We start from the raw sequence: 20,082 nt of genomic DNA, 5'->3' as shown, positions 1-20,082 counted from the left end.
AATTTAACATGTCCGTCCAATCCCCAGGTACAAACACACAACACACCCCTTTTGAGGCAGTAGTGCTAACCACTGAATCACTGCTCATATAAAGAAATCTATAAAGAAAATAGTTAATATTGACATTAATAAGCTCACATAAACTTGAGTATTCAGAAGAAATCTGTAATATAAATTGTAATACTGTGCATTTTGGAAAATTTAACATTGATTTATTGTTTTCAATACGAGAGGAGTTTTAGTGCTTAAGTTTAAAATTGACCTTGGTGAGTAAAGGATTTCAAGATTGTTTTGATTTGTATATGATAAGAATCATTTGAAAGATTTGTATATGATAGGTATGTGAGGTAACATTATGCACGTTGAAGCAATATTCCTTAGGATTCAACATGTGAAATTTTTAAATTGAACTGTAATTCAACACAGACAATTATTTACAAACCAATTGAAACCTTTATAGTAAGAGTGTAGCCAAGAACCTTATAAAGAATATGTTACAAAGTACTGATGAGGTCCATGACTAGATATGCCATGGTAATGGTTGTTGGCCGATGGCTCTCTACTCGAGGGCAAAGTGTGGCGCAGGAAAAGCACAGCAGATTAGGCAGTGTCCGAGGAGCAGGAGAGTTGATGTTTTGGGCATAAGCCCTTCATCAGGAATGTGGGGACTGGGGTAAGGGGGCTGAGAGATAAATAGAGTAGGACTGGATGTATAAGTTATCTGGGAAGGCGATAGATGAAAGTGGAGGGGCGATGGTGCTAAGTCAGAGGGAAGGGTGGAGTGGATAGGTGGGAAGGAACATGGACAAATAGGACAGTTCAAGAGGGCGGTGCTGAGTTGTTTAGTTAGATCTGGGATGAAGTGGGGAGAGGGGAGATGAGGAAACTGGTGAAATCTGCATTGATGTCCCAAATCCGGCAGAGATTTTCCTGCACGTCCAAACACCTCATCTACTGTGTCCGTTGCTCTTGATTTGGTCACTTCTACACTGGGGAGACAGGATGCCAGCTCGCAGAACGTTTCAGGGAACGTCTCTGGGACACATGCACCAAACAACCCCACCCACTGACCACTTCAACTCCCCCTCCCACTCTGCCAAGGCCATGCAAGTCCTGGGCCGCCTCCACTGCCAAATCCAAGCCACCCAATGCCTGGAGGAAGAACACCTCATCTCCCGCCTTGGGACCCTTCAACCACATGGTATCAACATCAATTTCACCGGTTTCCTCATCTCCCCTCTGCACCTCACCACATCCCAGATCCAACTCTCCAACTTGGCACCACCCCTTTTGACCTGTCCTAGCTGTCCATCTTCCTTTCCACCTATCTGCACCACTCTCTCCTCTGACCTATGACCATCACCCCACACCTGCATCTACCTAGTGCCTTCCCTCCAGCCCCACCCCCAATCTCCTATTTATCTCTCAACCCCCTTACTCAACGCCCACCCCTCACCCCTGATAAAGGGTTATGCCTGAAATGTTGATTCTCCTGTTCCTCTGATGCTGCCTGACCTGCTGCGTTTTACAAGCACCACACTTTTCGACACTGATCTCCAGCATTTGCAGTTCTCATTTTGCCCCTGAGTATTGAGACCATTATAAGGATTGTCTCGAAATAAAAGTGAATTCCAGTTGTTTCTCTTTATTCCCTATCTGATCTGATGATTAGTCAGTGTTTTATTCTAATGGTTATCATGAAAACTAATTAACATTCATTTGATATCTTTTGTATGATGTCTTCAACATCTCTGACATTTCTGTTCTATAAATCTAACATGATCATTTCATGTTTTAAGATCAGTTTAAGAGAATTTGTGTTGTATAATGGATAACTTAACATTGTTCTTTCAGGTTTGTTCCCCATTGTTTATTGTGATCATGAGATCATTGAAGAATTAAAAAATACTGTTGCTTGTTTCACTTTAATTTTTTTTTAAAAAAGCTCTCAAGTAACATTTAAAGTACACCAGTATTGAGACTGTGACAGTGCTCATGAATCATCCTGTGCTTGTTTAGCTGATTTTAAACATTTTTAACATTCAATTGACACTTGGTGAAACTGATTAAATTCTTTAGGAATTGGAAGATGAGCAGAAATGTAATCGGAAGAAATGGATGGATGAGAAAATGATTCTTATTAAACAAGCAAAGGAAGCTGAAGATCGGCGCAACAAGGAGGTGAAAAAGTGGGCAGAAGAAAGAGAGCATTATTCAAAATTACAATTAGAAATGGTAAGGAAAACTTAGATTTTAATCAATTTATATGATGTTGCCAAATGAATTTTTTAAATTTATACAGAAGTTAATTCTGGAGTTTGCATTCATGACACTATTCACAGAAATATAGTTTATTACAAAATTTAAGTAGCATTTATAAAGTTAGAGAAAAGTTTTGTCACAGTTTTTTATTTCAAAGAATAAAGTCTCTTGAGCTTCACATCGAAGGTATGGTTTAAAACAAAATTTAAACAATGCAGTTGTTTTTTGGGGTGCATTGAGAGAATGTTGTATCATAAACCATTCAAATTTCTTGTGTTCAATGCACTTTTGTGGATTTTTCTTCTTTCCACCTGGCACTTCTGTTCTTTCTTTAATTTGTTGATGAAATGTGTCCATCCATAATTACACTGGAGCAGGTGGAGGTGAACTGCATTCTTGAGCTAATACAATCTTGGCACTGTTGTGGCATAAATGTCACTCTCTTCTAATCTGTTCAAGTCTGGATGTTGTCCAGGTCGAGCTGCATTTGGACACTGGCTGGTTTTAGTATCTGAAGGTTTGAGAATGCACAACGTTCATCATTGATCATCCCTGTTTTTGACCCCAAGGTGGAGGGAAAGTCATTGAAGCAAGCAAAGATGTTTGGGCCAAAGTCACTTCCCTGCAGAACCCCTGTAGCTATATACTGGAGTTCAGTTAAATGACCCCCCAAGAAATAGCAACTATTTTCCTTTTGAGCTAGTATGAGTTCAAACAGCAGAGAATTCCCCTTGCAATTCCCTTTTAACTTCAGTTTTGTTAGGGCTTCTTGATGCTAAAATGGTTCAATGCTGCCTTGAGGTTAAGGACAGTCACTCTATCCTTGCCTTTGCAGTTTAACTCTTTCGTTTGGATCAACTCGAATGGCACTGGTGGAACCTTAACTAAGCATCAACAAGCAGCTTATTCCTCCTCAAATGCTGCTTGATAGCCCCTTCCACCATTTTTTTTTCCTCATTGAGAATATGCAGCTAGCATAGTAATTGACCCAGTTGTATTTGTCTTAATGTGAACTGGATATACCTGAGATATTTTCCACATTGCCGTAGATGCCAGTGTTGCAGTGTAGTGGAACAGTATAACTAGTACTGGCACTTGAAGACTTCAGAACTATTGCTAGGATGTTGTCCATAGCCTTTTAGTAGCCTGTGTCTTTACCTTTATTTTGGGTATGAGGAGTAATGTTTGAAGATTAGCAGCTGAGATCCTGAGGTGACCTCGGGAGCCTAGGGTAGATCCACTCAACACTTCTGGCTGAAGTCAGATGCAAATGATTTAAGCATTACCTTTTTGTGGTAATGTGCTCAACTCTCCTATCAAGGATGACGTGGAGTTCTCTCTTCCTGTTAATTGTTGAATTGTCCATGACTGGACATGGTAGCAGGTAAAGGGTTAAACCTCATCTGTTAGTTGGGAGATCGCTTAGTCCTATTTATTGCATACTTCTTCCACTGTTTTGTATTCAAGTCGTTCTGTGTTGCATCTTCACCAGATTGACCTTTGATTTTTAGGTATGCCTGATACTGCTAATGGCATGCCCACCCTGCACACTTTTCCTTGAACCAAGGTTAATCTCCTAGATTAATGGTAAAAGTAGAATGGGGGTTATGCCAAACCATGAGACTACAGACTGTGATTAAATATAATTCTGTTGCTGATGACCCATAATGTCTCGTGAATGCCCTACAGTCTGACCCATTTTAACATGGTGTTAGTGCCACCACAACATTTTGAAGGTATTTGTCCCCACTATTACTATGTGCATTGGCCACCAGTGCAATAGTCAATAGACGTACCTGTCAGATAAATTTTGTTGGTTATCTCGCCATCTGCTGAAGACACAGTCTATGCCCTCTAGGACGCTGTGATCTTGGTTTGATTTTCAAATTGAAAAAGTAGGTTGTTCAGAGGATGCTAAACAGGTTGCATAGAACTATTGTCTGCCGTCTGCATATTTCCTCAACAATAAGGTTTCTGTCTGACTGCAGTGCTTCTGATATTTTTACAGTTGCAAGTTCCAGCAGCAGATTTTCAGATTGAAAAATGAAGCTTCTCAGAGGCTGTTCAAGAAGGCTGCACAAAGTTATCACCTGGTCTCTGGATATTTTCTCAACTGTAAGATGCAACCAACCCATTCTTGATAGCCATTGACATCCATCACCCAGAGTATTTTCTGTTACCCTTGTAACCCTTGGTGCTTCAGCATGGAACAGCTCTGAGCTCTGATTTTAAACAACAGACTGTTTCCTTGTTTGTTTGACTTGTTGCCATGAGATGCCTTGTGGTTTGAAGTCAATGTTGAAGACTGTTACACAGTCAGGAATTGTCCAGATACTGCAAACATCTTTATATCTGTTCTACTAGTGGGACAGAACATGCCCGGTGACGAGGTTTTCTTTAAGATATTATTAGTGTATGACTGTCAGGCTGTTGTTTGACTTCTACTTGGGGCAACTCTGCTATTTTTGGCACAAGCCACCAGATTTTGGGAAGGAGTACTTGCAGGATTAACAGGGTTGTGGTTACAGTTGTCATTTGATGCCCAGGCATATGCCAGTTAGTCTTGTTTTGGTTTCATTCCTTAGTTTAGACTTTGTAGTGGATTGTTTTGCATAGCTTTTGAATTTAAATTTTGCCATCTAATTTGGTGGAATTTCAATATGTGTCCCTGGAATATTAGCCTTGAGCTCTGGATTATTGGCCAGTACATTACAACTGCATCATCATTTTCCCTACAATTAATGTATTCCAAATTTTTAGATCCACTTCTACCTTTCAATATTCAACAAAATCATGGACTTTGCATGTCCAATTTGAATTAAGTCTAGGATCTTGGTAAGCAATTACATAATTTTTCAAGAATCTTAATTTGTTTTATATTTCTGTTTGTCAAATTAATGCTTATATGCTCACTTCTGCCTTTTCACATGGCCGGATCAAATTGTTCCCTTTTTTTTAAAACTGCTGATAACAGCTTAGCCAGGTTTAGCATCATCTAACAAAAGTGGTCTGTTTGTACACTGAACCAAGGCCAGTGGCTTCTTCCTGACAATAGATTAACTTATTTCTTCTCAAACTATGATGCTGGGGAAAGCCCCTTTTCCAAGAATCACTTCAGGTCTTTTAATTTTCTTTTTTTATAGATATTTTTATTGAAAATTTAACATGTTTACAAAAGAAAACTAAAAAAAAACCAATTGATATACAATAAAATCTTAAATAAATAAATAACCAAAATCTATCAAACAGAAAAGAAGAAATACCGAGAGAAAAAAAACAAAACTCAATTAACTATTCATCTAACCCACAGCTAACCAGAGTGTATGATTAAATCTCTTACATTATTCAAGAGAGAAAAAAGATGGATAACACAGAAATTGAGTAGTGATATACATGCTCAGAATGTGTTAACATCAGATCATAACAAAACCCGTATTCGTGCGGGATTCTACTCCTAAGGGGCCCCAGACCAGTCAGGTTCGCCCTCTCAATTAAATAAAGGCCCTTGTTAGGATGACAACATCAATTAACTCTTACAATTTATCTAAGAGAGTCCAAAAGTTCCTTGGCCTTATCTGGTGATCTGAAGTTATACACAGACCCTTCATGGCTGCAGCGTAGCTGGGTAGCGCAAGGAGTGCTGAGTGCTTCTTTGCTTCATCAAACGCCTTCCTCTTTCGGACCAAAGCTGGGGAAGAGTCCTGAAATAACATAATCTTGGATCCTTTATAAATCATGGCTTGGGGATCTTTCCCAAGATTTCTGGAGGCTTCCAAGAGCATCTGCCTCTCCTTGTAGCTCTGCAGCCGGAACAGGACCGGGCGGGGGTGCTGGTTTGAGCCAGGCCCGTGCACTGCAACCCGGTAGGCCCATTCCACCATTACCTGGCCTGATCCAGCCTCCAGATTTAACAGCTGTGGAAGCCACTGCTCGAGGAACACTGTAAGCTGGCTGCCTTCTTCCCGTTCGGGAAGGCCCAGCAAATGAATATTTTTTCGACGACCTTGAGAATCGAGGTCGTTGATGTGATTCTCTGAGGTCCAGACTCGCTGTTCGAGAGTCCGATTCTGCTATGGTCTTGGAGGTTGCGGCCTTTAGCTCCGCCTCTCCAACTCGACGCTCGATTTCCTCAATGTCTTGGCCATGCTTTTGTAGCGTGGCCGACAGTGAATTCCATCGGCTCTGGGACTCTTCGATGAAGGCATCGATCTTCGCGTCAAGTTTGGAGATTATTTCTGCGAGGCACGCCTCCATAGGCAAGTCCCCCGGGGCGGCTGTGGACGCCTCTGCTGCAGCTGGGGAGGGGCTCCTTTCCCCCAAGTCATTTTTACAGGAGACTAGACTGTCTAAATTTAGTACTGAGCAACTAATTACATTAAGTAAAAACTATTTTAAATTATTTGGTAAGTGTGGTGGAAGCGGGTGACCCACTTTGCCCAAGTCTTGGGCGGAGCGCTATAGACTCAGACTTGCTGGGTTGCTGCCATCTTGGATCCCCAGATCTTTTAATTTTAACCTGTAAGTGGCATCCATCCTTTGGAAATGAACAGCAAGTTATATTGCACTTAAATTGCTTTTCCTGTAGACTAATAGAAGTTTCTCTATGATGGATTGATGCAGTCGAGTCGGTTCAGGTATCCTATCATGCAACCATAATTTGGGTTGATTGTTCGGAGACAGTATTGAGAAATAAGAGTGCTGCTCTGGTAAAATGCCAAGCTGAAGATTTATCTCTCTCTTGTCAGGTGAATGTAAAGAATTCTATAATAAAATTTTTAAAATAATTTCTATTAATGACCAAGTCAATAGTTACTCTTCAATTTTTACAAATTATTGAGAGTTAATCTCATTTGCTGTTGGTGGCGGTCTTGGCAAATTGGTTGTCAGCTTTTGCTGACACTTTAGTGACTACTAGTTTGCTGGGAATACTAAGGACAAATGTTCCTTATATCAGTATAAATTGTGTACTCAAATGCTTTGACAAGTATTCTTGAATTTTTTTTAAGGAGAGACTTGCATCTGAGATCATCGAGAAGGATCAGGATCTACAGAAATGGCGAAAAGAGAGGGACAGCTTGGTAAAGGAGCTGGAAGTGAAGCTTGGAGATCTTATAACCAGTAGTAAACAAAAAGATGAAGAAATAGAAAGACTCAAGGCTTCCTCAAGAGAGAACCTAGAAGAGGTGAGGACAGAAGTCTTTTTTTTGTGCATGAACTTTGTGTACACATGCTCCTGGCTGACTTAGACAAGTGCTCATTCATAAAAGTAATAGTGGAGAAAGTGAGGTCTGCAGATGCTGGAGATCAGAGCTGAAAATGTGTTGCTGGAAAAGCGCAGCAGGTCAGGCAGCATCCAGGGAACAGGAGAATCGACGTTTCGGGCATAAGCCCTTCTTCAGTAATAAAAATAAAAGTAATAGTCACAAGTTTATTGGGTGGGACAGGGTGTTTTTTTTTTAATTCTGGGAGTGTTAGATCAAATGGGCTTATTTCTGGGTATGCATACCCAATCAATATGAAATTTGCAACACAATGAATATTGGGTTAGTTAAAAACCATAAGAGGTGTACAGTGATTTTAACATGGTCAGCTGAGTGATCATCATAGAATTGGCGTTCCCTGATTGGGCTTGTTAATCCAGTCCAATCTGTCAGCCAGAGCTTCCTGATATTTGACCCCTACGGAGCTCTGCTTGTCACAGGTTCCTTGGCCACATAGATGTTTTATTTCTTGGTGGTGAAATGTTAATAAATTTATTTGCACTTGGATTTAAAAAAAGAGAAGTGTCTGCAACTCAGTTGATTCTGAAAGCTGGTTCTGAGGAAGCTGGATCATTGTCAATGACTGTCCACGTGTAAATGAAGGGTGACTTGGTGACAGGATTGCAATCTCTCCGGAGTTATTTCAAAGTGAAACTTTCATTGCTATGGGGCTGAATTCCCATTTAGAATTTGAATTTAATTGTTTTATTTTACATTGACATTGTTCCATTTGACTTTTTGTCTTAGATTTGTTTTGGACCCACTGCTTATTTTAAACTATTTGTATTAGAATCATCTGATTCATCTGACTTTACTGATTTTTTTTTATCCTAAAATGTTTTCTGTCTGTTCATCATCCAGTTGGAAACTGTCCTAGATTCTTCAGAAGTCTCGACAGAAAATGGAGAAAAAACAAGTCGGTTTCCAAAGCCCCAGTTGGAGATTCAGTTCACACCTCTTCAACCAAACAAAATTTCAGTGAAAGAATCAAGTGGCAATTTGATCACAATGAAAGTACCCAAATCTACCAGAAAAAGAAAAAGTTCTGCCCTGGAAGAGGTAATGAATTTGTATAAAATACCTATCTTTCATTTCTACAATGCTTTCAATTTGATTGAAAGCAGTTTTTAAAAAAATTGCTAGGAGAAAGTGAGGACTGCAGTTGCTGGAGATCAGAGCTGAAAAATGTGTTGCTGGAAAAGCGCAGCAGGTCAGGGAGCATCCAAGGAGCAGGAGAATCGACGTTTCGGGCATAAGCCCTTCTTCAGGAAAAAGATTGCTTACTTCCATGTACATAATACCCCTGTTTAGGAAGTGTTGGTTCAAGCACACAAACTCAGCTCATGCTCCACTACATTACAGATGTACTGTTACATGGATGAGATGTCAAACTCAGCTTTGGCTTAGGAAGTATTTGATAGCACGAGCTTTGAAGAAGTGGGGAGTTAAATCTGGTACCCTGGCCAATATTATCACTCTGCCAATACCTACAGATTTATCTGGTCATCAAGACATTACTGTTGTGGGACATTAACTGCATACAAACTGGCTGTCAAGAGTGTTACGACTTTGGGATTATGGATGGTACTATATTAATACAAAACCTATGTCCTAAAATAATAGCTTATAATCTTTCTACCAAGGCTATACATGCTTCAGTGGCGTTGTATGAGAAGTGGAGCCAATTGATGAAGCAGAAGTCCTGGTTGAATACCCTTAAGACCATAAGAAAAAGGAACAAATTAGGTCAATTTGCCCATTGAGTCTGCTCTGATATTCAATCATGCTTCTCAACCCCATTTTCCTGTCTTGTCCCCAAAACCCTTGACCCTCTTACCAAGAACTTGTCTATCTCTGTCTTGAATACACTCAATGACTTTGCCACAGAGGATTGTGAAGCCATGAGTTCCACAGATTAACTACCGTCTGGCTGAAGAAATTCCTTATTATCTCAATGGTCAGCAATTCACTCTGAGGTCGTGTCTTCGGATCCTAGTCTCTCCTTGTGCGAAAGTCTTCTCAACGTTCACTCTATTCAGGCCTTTTTGTATTCTGTAAGTTTCAACCCTAACCATCACTCTCGCCCTCCTCACCCTTTTTAAATTCCAGCGAGTACAGACCCAGAGTCCTCAACTCCTCATACGACAAGTACTCCATATTTGGAATCATTTCTTGTAAACCTCCTCTAGAACCCCTCCAATGCCAGCAAATCTTCCATAGATGCAGGACCCAAAACTGCTCACAATATTTTAAATGCAGTTTGACCAGAGCACGGTGGCTCAGTGGTTAGCACTGCTGCCTCACAGCACTAATGTCCCAGATTCGATTCCAGCCTCGGGCAACTGTCTGTGTGGAGTTTGCACATTCTCCCCGTGTCTGCCTGGATTTCCTCCGGGTGCTCCGGCTTCCTCCCATAGTTCAAAGATGTGCAGGTCAGGTGAATTGGCCATAGTGCATTTAGTCAGAGGGAAATGTGTCTGGGTGGGTTATTCTTTGGAGGGTTGGTGTGGACTTGCTGGGCCGAAGGGCCTGTTTCCACACTGTAGAATATCTAATCTAAAAAATTATACAGCCTCAGCAGTACATATCTGCTCTTGTATTCTAGTCCTCTTGAAATGAATGCTAACTGAGCCTGCAAGTTAACCTCACTACTATCTTGAACTAAGTTGCTTCGTTTCAGAGATCTGAATCCTTTACCTGTTTCGAAAATAGTCTACGTCTCTTTTCTTCCTACCAAAGTGAATAACTTCTCACTTTCCCAATTATATTCCATCAGCCACTTCTTTGCCCACTCACCAAGCCTTCTGCAACCTTCCTGCTTTCTCAACACTACTTCTCCCTCCACCTAACAACAATGCCCTCTGTTCCTTTATCCACATCATTAATGAATAATATGAATAATTAATGAATAATTCCACACTGACCCCTGTGGAATTCTACTGGTCACTGGCTGCCATCCAGAAAAAGATCTCTTTTATCCCTGCTGTGTCTTCTGCCAGTCAGCCAATCCTCTAAGCATGCGAGTAGCTTGTCCCTAACACCATGGGCTGTTATTTTCTTTGAGCAGGCTCCTGTGCAGCATCTTGTCAAAGGCCATTTGAAAATCCAAATAGGTCATGTCCACTGGGTGTCCTTTGTTTAACTTGCCTGTTAACTCCTCAAAGAATTCAAACAGATTTGTCGGTCGTGACCTCCCCTTCATGAAACTCCTACTTAGCCCTATTTTACTATGCCCTTCAAAGTACTCCTCAATCTCCTCTTCAATGGATTCTCAAATCTTACCAGCTACTGAGGCCAGGAGAAGTAGTCTGTACTTATCTGTCTTCTGCCTGCCTCCTTTCTTGAATAGGGGTGTTACATTATCCAATTTCTAATCCTCTGGGATCCTCCTTGACTAGTGGTTCCTGAAAGATCATCACCAGTGCCTTTATTTCTCTGAGGTGTAACCCATCTCGTCTGGATGACTTATCTGTCTTCAGACAGTTCAGCTTCCCAGCATCATCATAGTAAAGGCACTCACCTGTACCCCCGATTCTCTTGAAGTTCTAGTATGCTGCTGGAGTCTTCCACTTCAAAACTAGTGTGAAGTACCTATTCTTTCCTCTGTAATTTCTTTATTCTTTATTATTACTTCTGTAACCTAATGATCCAGCAGTCCAATGTCAATTCTTGCCTCACTCTACCTTTTAGGTATATTTTTTAAAAACTCTTGCAGTCATCTTTAATATTACTAACTAACTTACTCTTATAATTCATCTTCTTCCCCCCTTTTTATTTTGTTAGGCTCAGCTGTTGTTAGGCTCAGCTTCCTGAAGAAGGGCTTATGCCCGAAACGTCGATTCTCCTGTTCCCTGGATGCTGCCTGACCTGCTGCGCTTTTCCAGCAACACATTTTCAGCTCTGATCTCCAGCATCTGCAGACCTCACTTTCTCCTCAGCTGTTTTTAAAGGCTTCCCAGCCTTCTGGCTCCCCACTAATCTTTACATTGTACGCCTTTATGTTCCTTTTATGCTGTCCCTGACATCCCTCATCAGCCATGGTTTCCTCATCCTCCCCTTTTAATATGTTTCTTCTTCATTTGGATTAATTTCTGCTGTTTCTCCCAAGTTATCCCAAGAAACTCCTGCCATTGAGCCAGTTCAAAACTACCCTGGTTCCTACTTGTTCACTTGATTTGCATATGTGTGGTGTGTATCCACGTTAGGCTGACCTCAAGGAACCATGGTTCTAGTTAGCAAATAACAACTAGTCATGCTCACATCTCCCAAAGCTGTATTTATCCATATATTTGCTGGGATAGTGTACCTCACCTTGTTGAAGTGATGATTTAGTTTGTTTAAGGCATGGTAGTTTTGAAGTTAATAAAATATTGGCACTGTGAAAATATTAAACATTGCAGTGTTAGTTGAGATCCTCTCAAAAAGCATAAACTTGTATTTTAGATATTACATCTGATTTTGGATGAGGTAATCATCAGTTCCATAGTTTTGATTATTAAACTTAAATACTGTTTTTATTCCCCCCCCCCAATTTTACAATTACCCTTCAAGAGTATGCTGTCAGGCTGCTGGAAAAGCCATTCCAAAAAGAAATACTCAGCAGCTGGCACTTGTAAGGTACAAAACTGTGTTGCTTGAAAAAAGCAATAATATAGGTAGAATTTTAATTCTAAGGAAATTAATATTTGAACTATAACTCATTACTTCGAATCATTGATTATCCATAACTTGTGTTCTATTTAAATAGAGGCACATATTGGCTCAAGTCTACTTTTAGTAACAATGAATTTTAAATATGCAAAGATATCCATCTGCTTTTATTCCTAACTGAACATTAAACCCTGAGTAAACCATGTTATTTGAAGATGGTGTACCTTTTATTTAGTTCAGTACGTCAAATATGACCAATTAATTGCAAAAGAGTATAAAGATTCCATTAGTCAAATAATGTCATACAAAGTCTAGTTAAACCACAAAGAAGTGGAACACAACCATAACAAGATTGGACATATTTAAAGAAGTATCAACCTTGCTCATTCAACAAGTAAATACAATTCTAATTTGCTGTGACATATGTTTGATTTTTAAAAAAACTTTTTTTTTCCCCCCTCCTTGATGGTGCTGATTACTACTGAGGAATGTACTATGTTAAATGCTATGTGAATACAGGCAATAAAGTGGGCCAGGTTATACAACAACAAAGGACGGCACGGTGGCACAGTGGTTAGCACTGCTGCCTCACAGCGCCGGAGACCTGGGTTCAATTCCCGCCTCAGGCGACTGACTGTGTGGAGTTTGCACGTTCTCCCCGTGTCTGCGTGGGTTTCCTCCGGGTGCTCCGGTTTCCTCCCACGGTCCAAAGATGTGCAGGTCAGGTGAATTGGCCATGCTAAATTGCCCGCAGTGTTAGGTAAGGGGTAAATGTAGGGGTATGGGTGGGTTGCGCTTCGGCGGGTCGGTGTGGACTTGTTGGGCTGAAGGGCCTGTTTCCACACTGTAAGTAATCTAATCTAATCAAAGGACAGCTTATTCCAGTGTAAGCCTCCTCTTGTCTGAAGTCCATATGCATCAAAGTAGAAACCTCACCTGACTTCTTTCTCACCCTGCCTCGCCCATTGTTTAGGAGCAAAGAGCCCAGCTGTTACATCTCATTTCCTTTCCTACGGAAACAGTTATAGTTTGCATTTAATTTTCTGTCATTACTCTATATTTTTATACCCCAAATTTTACTTGTTCAAATGTTTTCAATCTCTTTCTTGCAAATTTTGATTAACTATTCACTGCCTTTTTGACAAAAATAATTTTAGAATTCCACTGTTCTCTAAGAGTTTCCTGATTTCACTGATTTTAAAAATAACCTAGCTCTAAGTTCAAAATTGTAGTTGATTACTCAACCAAATAAATTAGCTTGTGCCTAGCCAATCTTTTTTATTGTAAAGCACTACATTAAATCATTTCTGTACTTATAAACTTAAGGAACTACAATTCCAGTTTATAGTCGTAGAAAAGGTACAGCACGGAAACAGACCCTTCGCTCCAACTCGTCCAAGCCGACCAGATGTCCTAACCTAATCTAGTCCCACTTGCCAGCACTTGGCCCATACCCCTCTAAACCCTTCATATTCATATGCCCATTCAAATGCCTTTTAAATGTTGCAATTGTACCAGCCTCCACCACTTCTTCTGGCAGCCCATTCCACACACACACCATCCTCTTCATGAAAAAGTGGCCCCTTAGGTCCCTTTTATATTTTTCCCCACTCGCCCTAAACCTTTGCCGACTAATTCGAGACTTCCCCCACCCCAGGGAAAAAGCCTTGCCTATTTACCCTATCCATGCCCCTCGTGCTTTTATAAACTTCCAAAGCTCCAGGGGAAACACCCCCAGCTTATTCAGCATCTCCCAATAGCTGAAATCCTCCAATCCTGGCAACATCCTTGTACATCTTTTCTGAACCCTTTAAAGTTTCACAACATTTTCCCGATAGGAAGGAGACGAGAATTGTATGCAATATTCAAACAGTGGCCTAACCAATGTCCGATACAGCTGCAACATGATCTCCCAACTCCTGTACTCAATACATTAGATCAATAAAGGAAAGCATACCAAATGCTACCTTCACTATCCTATCTACCTGCGATTTTACTTTCAAGGAACTATGAATCTGCACTCCAAGGTCTCTTTGTTCAGCAACACTCCCCAGGATCTTACCATAAGTCCTATCAGATTTATTTTTCCAAAATGTCGCACTTTGCATTTATCTAAATTAAACTCCATCTGCCACTCCTCAGTGTGTTGGCCCATCTGATCAAGATCCCATTGTACTCTGAGGTAACCTTCTTCGCTGTCCATTACATCTCCAATTTTGGTGTCATCTGCAAACTTATTAACTATACCTCTTGTGCTTACATCCAAATCATTTATATAAATGACGAAAAGCAGTGGACCCAGCACCGACCCTTGTGGCACACCACTGGTCACAGGCCTCCAATCCTCTACCACCACCCTCTGTCTTCTACCTTTGAGCCAGTTCTGTATCCAAATGTCTAGTTTTCCCTGTATTCCATTAGATATGACATTGCTAACCAGTCTCTCATGAGGAACGTTCTTGAATGTCTTACTGAAGTCTATATGGATCATGCCTACCACTCTGCCCTCATCAATCCTCTTTGTTACTTCTTCCAAAAACTCAATCAAGTTTGTGAGACATGATTTCCCATCACAAAGCCATGCTAACTATGCCTAATAAGTTCTTGCTTTTCCAAGTACATGTACATTCTATCCCTCAGGATTCCCTCCAACAACTTGCCCACCACCTATGTCAGGCTCACCCGTCAATAGTTCCCTGGCTTTTCTTTAACACTTTTCTTAAATAGTGGCACCACGTTATCCAGTTTTCCGTTACCTCACCTGTGACTATCAATGATACAAAAATCTCAGTAAAGGGCCCAGCAATCACTTCCCTAGCTTCCCACAGAGTTCTAAGGTACACCTGATCAGGTCCTGTGGATTTATCCACTTTTATGCATTTAAAGACATTCAGCACCACCACCTCTGTAATATGGACATTTTTCAAGATGTCACCATCTATTTCCCCACATTCTATATCTTACATGTCCTTCTTCACTGTAAACACTGATGCAGAATACTTGGGTAGTATCTTCCCCATCTGCTGCGGCTCCACACGTAGGCTGCCTTGCTGATCTTTGAGGGGCGCTATTCTCTCCTAAGTTACCCTTTGTCCTTCTATATATTTATAGAAACCCTTTGGATTCTCCTTAACCCTATTTGCCAAAGCTATTTCATGTCCCCTTTTGCCCTACTGATTTATGTAATTTGACTAATCAGCCTTCGTATTCTGGCAAATCTTATTTTTAATATTTGCCATAGACCAAGCGATATCTAGAGCTTATGATGTTTTTAGATTAGATTAGATTACTTAGTGTGGAAACAGGCCCTTCGGCCCAACAAATCCACACCGACCTGCCGAAGCGCAACCCACCCAGACCCATTCCCCTACATTTACCCCTTCACCTAACACTACGGGCAGTTTAACTTGGCCAATTCACCTAACCTGCATATTTTTTGGATTGTGGGAGGAAACCGGAGCACCCGGAGGAAACCCACTGGGAGAATGTGCAAACTCCACATAGAGTCGCCTGAGGCGGGAATTGAACCCGGGTCTCTGGCGCTGTGAGGCAGCAGTGCTAACCACTGTGCCACCGTGCCGTTGGGAAGAGTCCATGAAAAGTGAGATCTTGGGATTTTCAAATAGAAAGAAAGTAGATCAGGATAGCTGGGGTTAAACGTTTTAACTGTTTGGTTAAAATGGTAATGAAGCAAATGGCTATCATAGACACTTTTTACTGTGTCTCAATACATGTGACAGCAATAAATCAAACTTAAAATCAAATAATTTCAAGATTCATCTACAGTTCTTGTCATTTAATATAAGAGCAAATATTTTATGCAAATGGTCTAGTTCACTCTTACTAAATAGAACACTTTTGGGTAAGGAATGTGACTGTTTCATCAAATATCCTGGAATTCAAATAATAAATTTAGTCTGGAGAATCAACTATATGCTCAAAATAATTACTGATGTTTGGAGATACAGTCACATTTATTCTACAGCTGTTCCATTAACTGCATTTATAGCTATTACAGCATTAACAAAAACCTCTCGTTTGTTAGCATGGATGTTTTGCCCACTACCTATGTAGTCACCTGTGCACAATCTTCCCTTTCCTGTATTTTGACTATGGAAGATGATCTAAGTTTTGGGTAATAAAAAAACATACTGAAGTTTCAGCTCACTTTTTTTTTCAATGTTCTTTTTTTCCTTCTAAAAATTTATTTCCTGTTATAATTTTCTGAAAGGAAAGCCCAGTGAGAGAAATTGAAATTGAACTGTTCATGCCTGCAAAATGACTGATAGAAAGCAAATAAAGAAAATAATGAGGGAGTGAGGAAAACCAGGACCTAAGGTGCTACATGTTGAAAGTGACAGTGGCAAATCACATGCTTTTAGGGCGTAAAAATATTCTGTGAGAGAGACATAACAATTATTTGTAAAGAAGACATGAGGAAACCAGGCTTTAAGAAGAAACCTAATCTGAGCATTTGAGTTGAGAGCATTGTGTGCTGAAAAATATGAACAATTTTATTAATATCTTGCTACAAACACTTGTTTTGGTTGATATGTAGTGCTCCACTGGTGTGACTTGGAAACAGTGGTCAAGAGTTTTGATCAAAACCCATTCTGCTAGAGTTAATATAGCGTGCAAAATGTTTAACTACCTATCTGGGCATTAGCAATTTTAAAAAAGCATTGAAATTTGAAAATTGATTATTCAAAGGGTGTTTCAATATTTATGCTGCTAAATAAAAATAGAAGAGGTAATTCAGATCTGAAATGTAACCATTTCAGATTTCTGTTCTGTTTAACCTGTAGAACAATTACAGATTTGTCATTCAAACTGACATTATTGTGGAGTGCATAATCAGAACAAGTAAAGCTGATAGAAGCTGTTAAATAGTATTTCTATTAACTTGCGATCACCTTTCTACAGTATTTTGATTCCAAATAAGTAAAACTGACAGTACTTTTTCAATAAGATTAGACCATTACTGTGAGAAAAAAAATCTAATTTCAGTCACAGATCTTCCACAATCCACAGATGCAGTATATACACCTGTATTGAGTGGTAAATGCTTTTGACAATTGCTAGATTAACTTCACGGAGGAGAAAGTGAAGACTGCATATGCTGGAGATCAGAGTTGAAAGTGTGGTACTGGTAAAACACAGCTGGTCAGGCAGCATCTGAGGAGCAGGAAATTTCCTGATGAAGGGCTTATGCCTGAAACATTGATTTTCCTGCTCTTCGGATGCTGCCTGACTGGCCGTGCTTTTCCAGCACCACATTCTCCACTCCGAGACTAACTTCACGGGTTGCGCACCTAGAAATTATACTTTGAAATATAACTTCTTTCAGGATTAAATATAGTTTCTTCATTCCACAGACTTGTGCTTGTAATTATGTTGCATTATTTGCTAATGGCTGTTGGTGTTCTTCCACAGTAATTTGAGTTTAGGCTTATGGATATTTTTTCATTTCCTTTTGCATTTAGAAGATTGATTGTGAAAACCTGAAAAATGCAATTGTTTCTAGAAGGGTATGCAACACTCCCCTGACTTTTCTTGCTGACACCAGCATGACAGAAGAGGTTAGTCTTTCCATTATTACTTATTTTTAACAAATAAAGAGGGTATAATTTGCATTAGACTCTTAAGTTTTCGAGTCAATTAATATGCAATTTTGTCTTATTGTCCTATTGCTGTGTCAAAAATCCAGCATTTCCTTTTGGATCGAGTCAGAGTGGTCTGTTAGTACTCCTAGACATTATCAATTACTGAGCTACTCAGTTAAGTGTTGGCACATTTGTAGATACAATGCTGGTGTGACTGTTAGATGTTGGTGTAATCTGTCATGAATTGTGGCAGTGGAGGTCTCCGAGCATGCAAAACCATCTCCCAGAAATGTAAAGTTTTTGCAAAATATGATTGTTGAAATTTATACCCGAAGAGTCTCTGGGAACAGTACTTGTGCAGGGGTCCCTGTTTGTGTCAAAAGTATCAGATATGATAAAATCATTTTTACATCAGCAGACAAGTTTGCGATACTTTATTTACAAATTTAGCTGAGTAGATTACTACAATGCATTTGCACGTCTCTCGGCAAAGAACAGCCAGGCACTGATGCTTAAAAGGCTTGGTATCGCGCATGTAAACCAATGTTTAAATTGTTTCTGAAAATACTCTGAGGTGTTTCTGGTGCTGTGGTAAGCTCCTGTATTGCATTTTTACAGGAATGACAAGGAAGTTAACTATTCAGTCAAAAGCTCCAACTGATTTTCCCAGTGCCTGTGGGTCTACAAAGAAATTAAGGTGTTAGAAGAGCAGGTTCTGCATGATGATTCTGTCTAGTTGAAGTGCAACTCTTTACCACTTGACAATGGCAAGAGGATATCTAGCAGGCTGATCCAATACACATTATAATGTACTTTCTGTCATTTCATCACCCTTTTCCTGTATGCTACCTAGTTGTGGCCTTACATAGAAAAGTAGAAAATAGGAATATGAGTATGCCATGAAGCCCTTTTTATTTTTTTGGAGCTTGGTCTGCCATCAGTATGGTCTTGACTGATCATCCACCTCTGTATCCTGTGCCTACTTTCTCCCCATACTCTTTTTGTCCCTTTTAACCCTAAAAACAATTTCTCTCTCCATTTTCTTGAAAACATTTAATGTTTTGGTCTGAACAGCTATCTATGGTAGCAAATTCCACTGGCTTCCCACTGTGGGTGAAGAAATGTCTCCTTAGCTCAATTCTAAATGATCTGCCCCATATCCTTAAAATGTGACCTTAGGTTCTGAACTCCCTGGGAAAGATTTCGAGGGATATGGGCCAAACACAGGCAAATGGGATTAGTTTTGTTTGGAAAATCTGGTTGGCATAGACGAGTTGGACCGAAGGGCCTGTTTCTTGGCTTTTTAGAATTTGATAGATTTTGGAGATCTTATTCCTGCCATTCCAAGAATCAGTCTGGTAAGCTTTCATTGTATTCTGTTAATGGCCAGAACATTTTTCCTCCGATAAGGAGAGTAATAAGGAACCATGGATGACAAGAAATATTGAAGCTTTGACCGGGAAAAAGGAGGAGGTATGGCTCAGGTACAGGCAGCAGTGATCAAGGGAATCCTTCAAGATTATATAGGGAATACAGGTGTTTATTGAAGAAAGAAATCGGAGGGTGAAAAGGGGGCATGAGATTATGTTGGCTGAGAAGATTAGGGTGAATCTCAGGAGGCTCTAAGTTTATTAAAGCAAAAAGAATAACTAGAAATAGAATAGGACCCCTCAAAGACCAAAGTGGACATGTATGCGTAGAATCACAGGAGATGGGCAAGGTCCTCAATGAATATTTCTCCTCTGTTTATTGTGAAGAAAAACATAATGACTTGGGAACTTGAGGAAGTTAGTGGTCATGTCTTGGGGAGAGTCCAAGTCACAGTATTGGAATGTAAAAAGGTGGATACATCTCCTGGTTCTGACCAGATATAACCAAGAACACTGCCAGACGCTAGAGAAGAAATTGTAGGGGCCCTAGCTAAAAGTTTTGCAACATCGTTAGCTACGGGTTAGGTCTTGGAAAACTAGATGGTATTGAATGTTGTGCCATTATTCAAGAAGGGTTGCAAAGAAAACTTGGGAACTACAGACCAGTAACCCTAAAGTCTGTTGTGGGTGATTTAATTGAGAAGATTCTGAGAGATAAGTTTTGCATGCATTTTGGAAAGACCAGGTTTGATTAGGAATAGTCAGCTTGGCTTTGTGTGGGAGATCATGCCTCACAAATTTGTTAGAGTTCTTTGAAGTGACCAGGAAGGTTGACGAGGGCAGGGTGGTAGATGTAATCTGTATGGATTTTGGTAAGGCCTTTGATAAGATTCCACATGCTAGGCTGCTCTGGAAGGTTAGATCATTTAGAATCCA

The 20,082-nt window shown here is 40.1% G+C and overlaps 1 protein-coding gene across 1 annotated transcript in view; it reads left to right on the top strand.

Moving 5' to 3' along the window:
* LOC122561381 (kinesin-like protein KIF20B) overlaps nt 1-20,082 on the top strand; it is a 93,562-nt gene that overhangs the window by 57,295 nt on the left and 16,185 nt on the right. The window contains exons 26-29 of the mRNA XM_043713145.1: nt 2,080-2,235; nt 7,269-7,445; nt 8,385-8,582; nt 17,657-17,752. Of these exons, the coding sequence (XP_043569080.1) occupies nt 2,080-2,235; nt 7,269-7,445; nt 8,385-8,582; nt 17,657-17,752 (627 nt within the window). The remainder of the gene's footprint in view (nt 1-2,079; nt 2,236-7,268; nt 7,446-8,384; nt 8,583-17,656; nt 17,753-20,082) is intronic.

Source organism: Chiloscyllium plagiosum, chromosome 22, assembly GCF_004010195.1.
Source record: "Chiloscyllium plagiosum isolate BGI_BamShark_2017 chromosome 22, ASM401019v2, whole genome shotgun sequence".
Classification (NCBI taxonomy): domain Eukaryota; kingdom Metazoa; phylum Chordata; class Chondrichthyes; order Orectolobiformes; family Hemiscylliidae; genus Chiloscyllium; species Chiloscyllium plagiosum.
The sequence above is the reverse complement of the archived record's forward strand: the minus strand, read 5'-3'. Positions and strand labels throughout refer to the sequence as shown.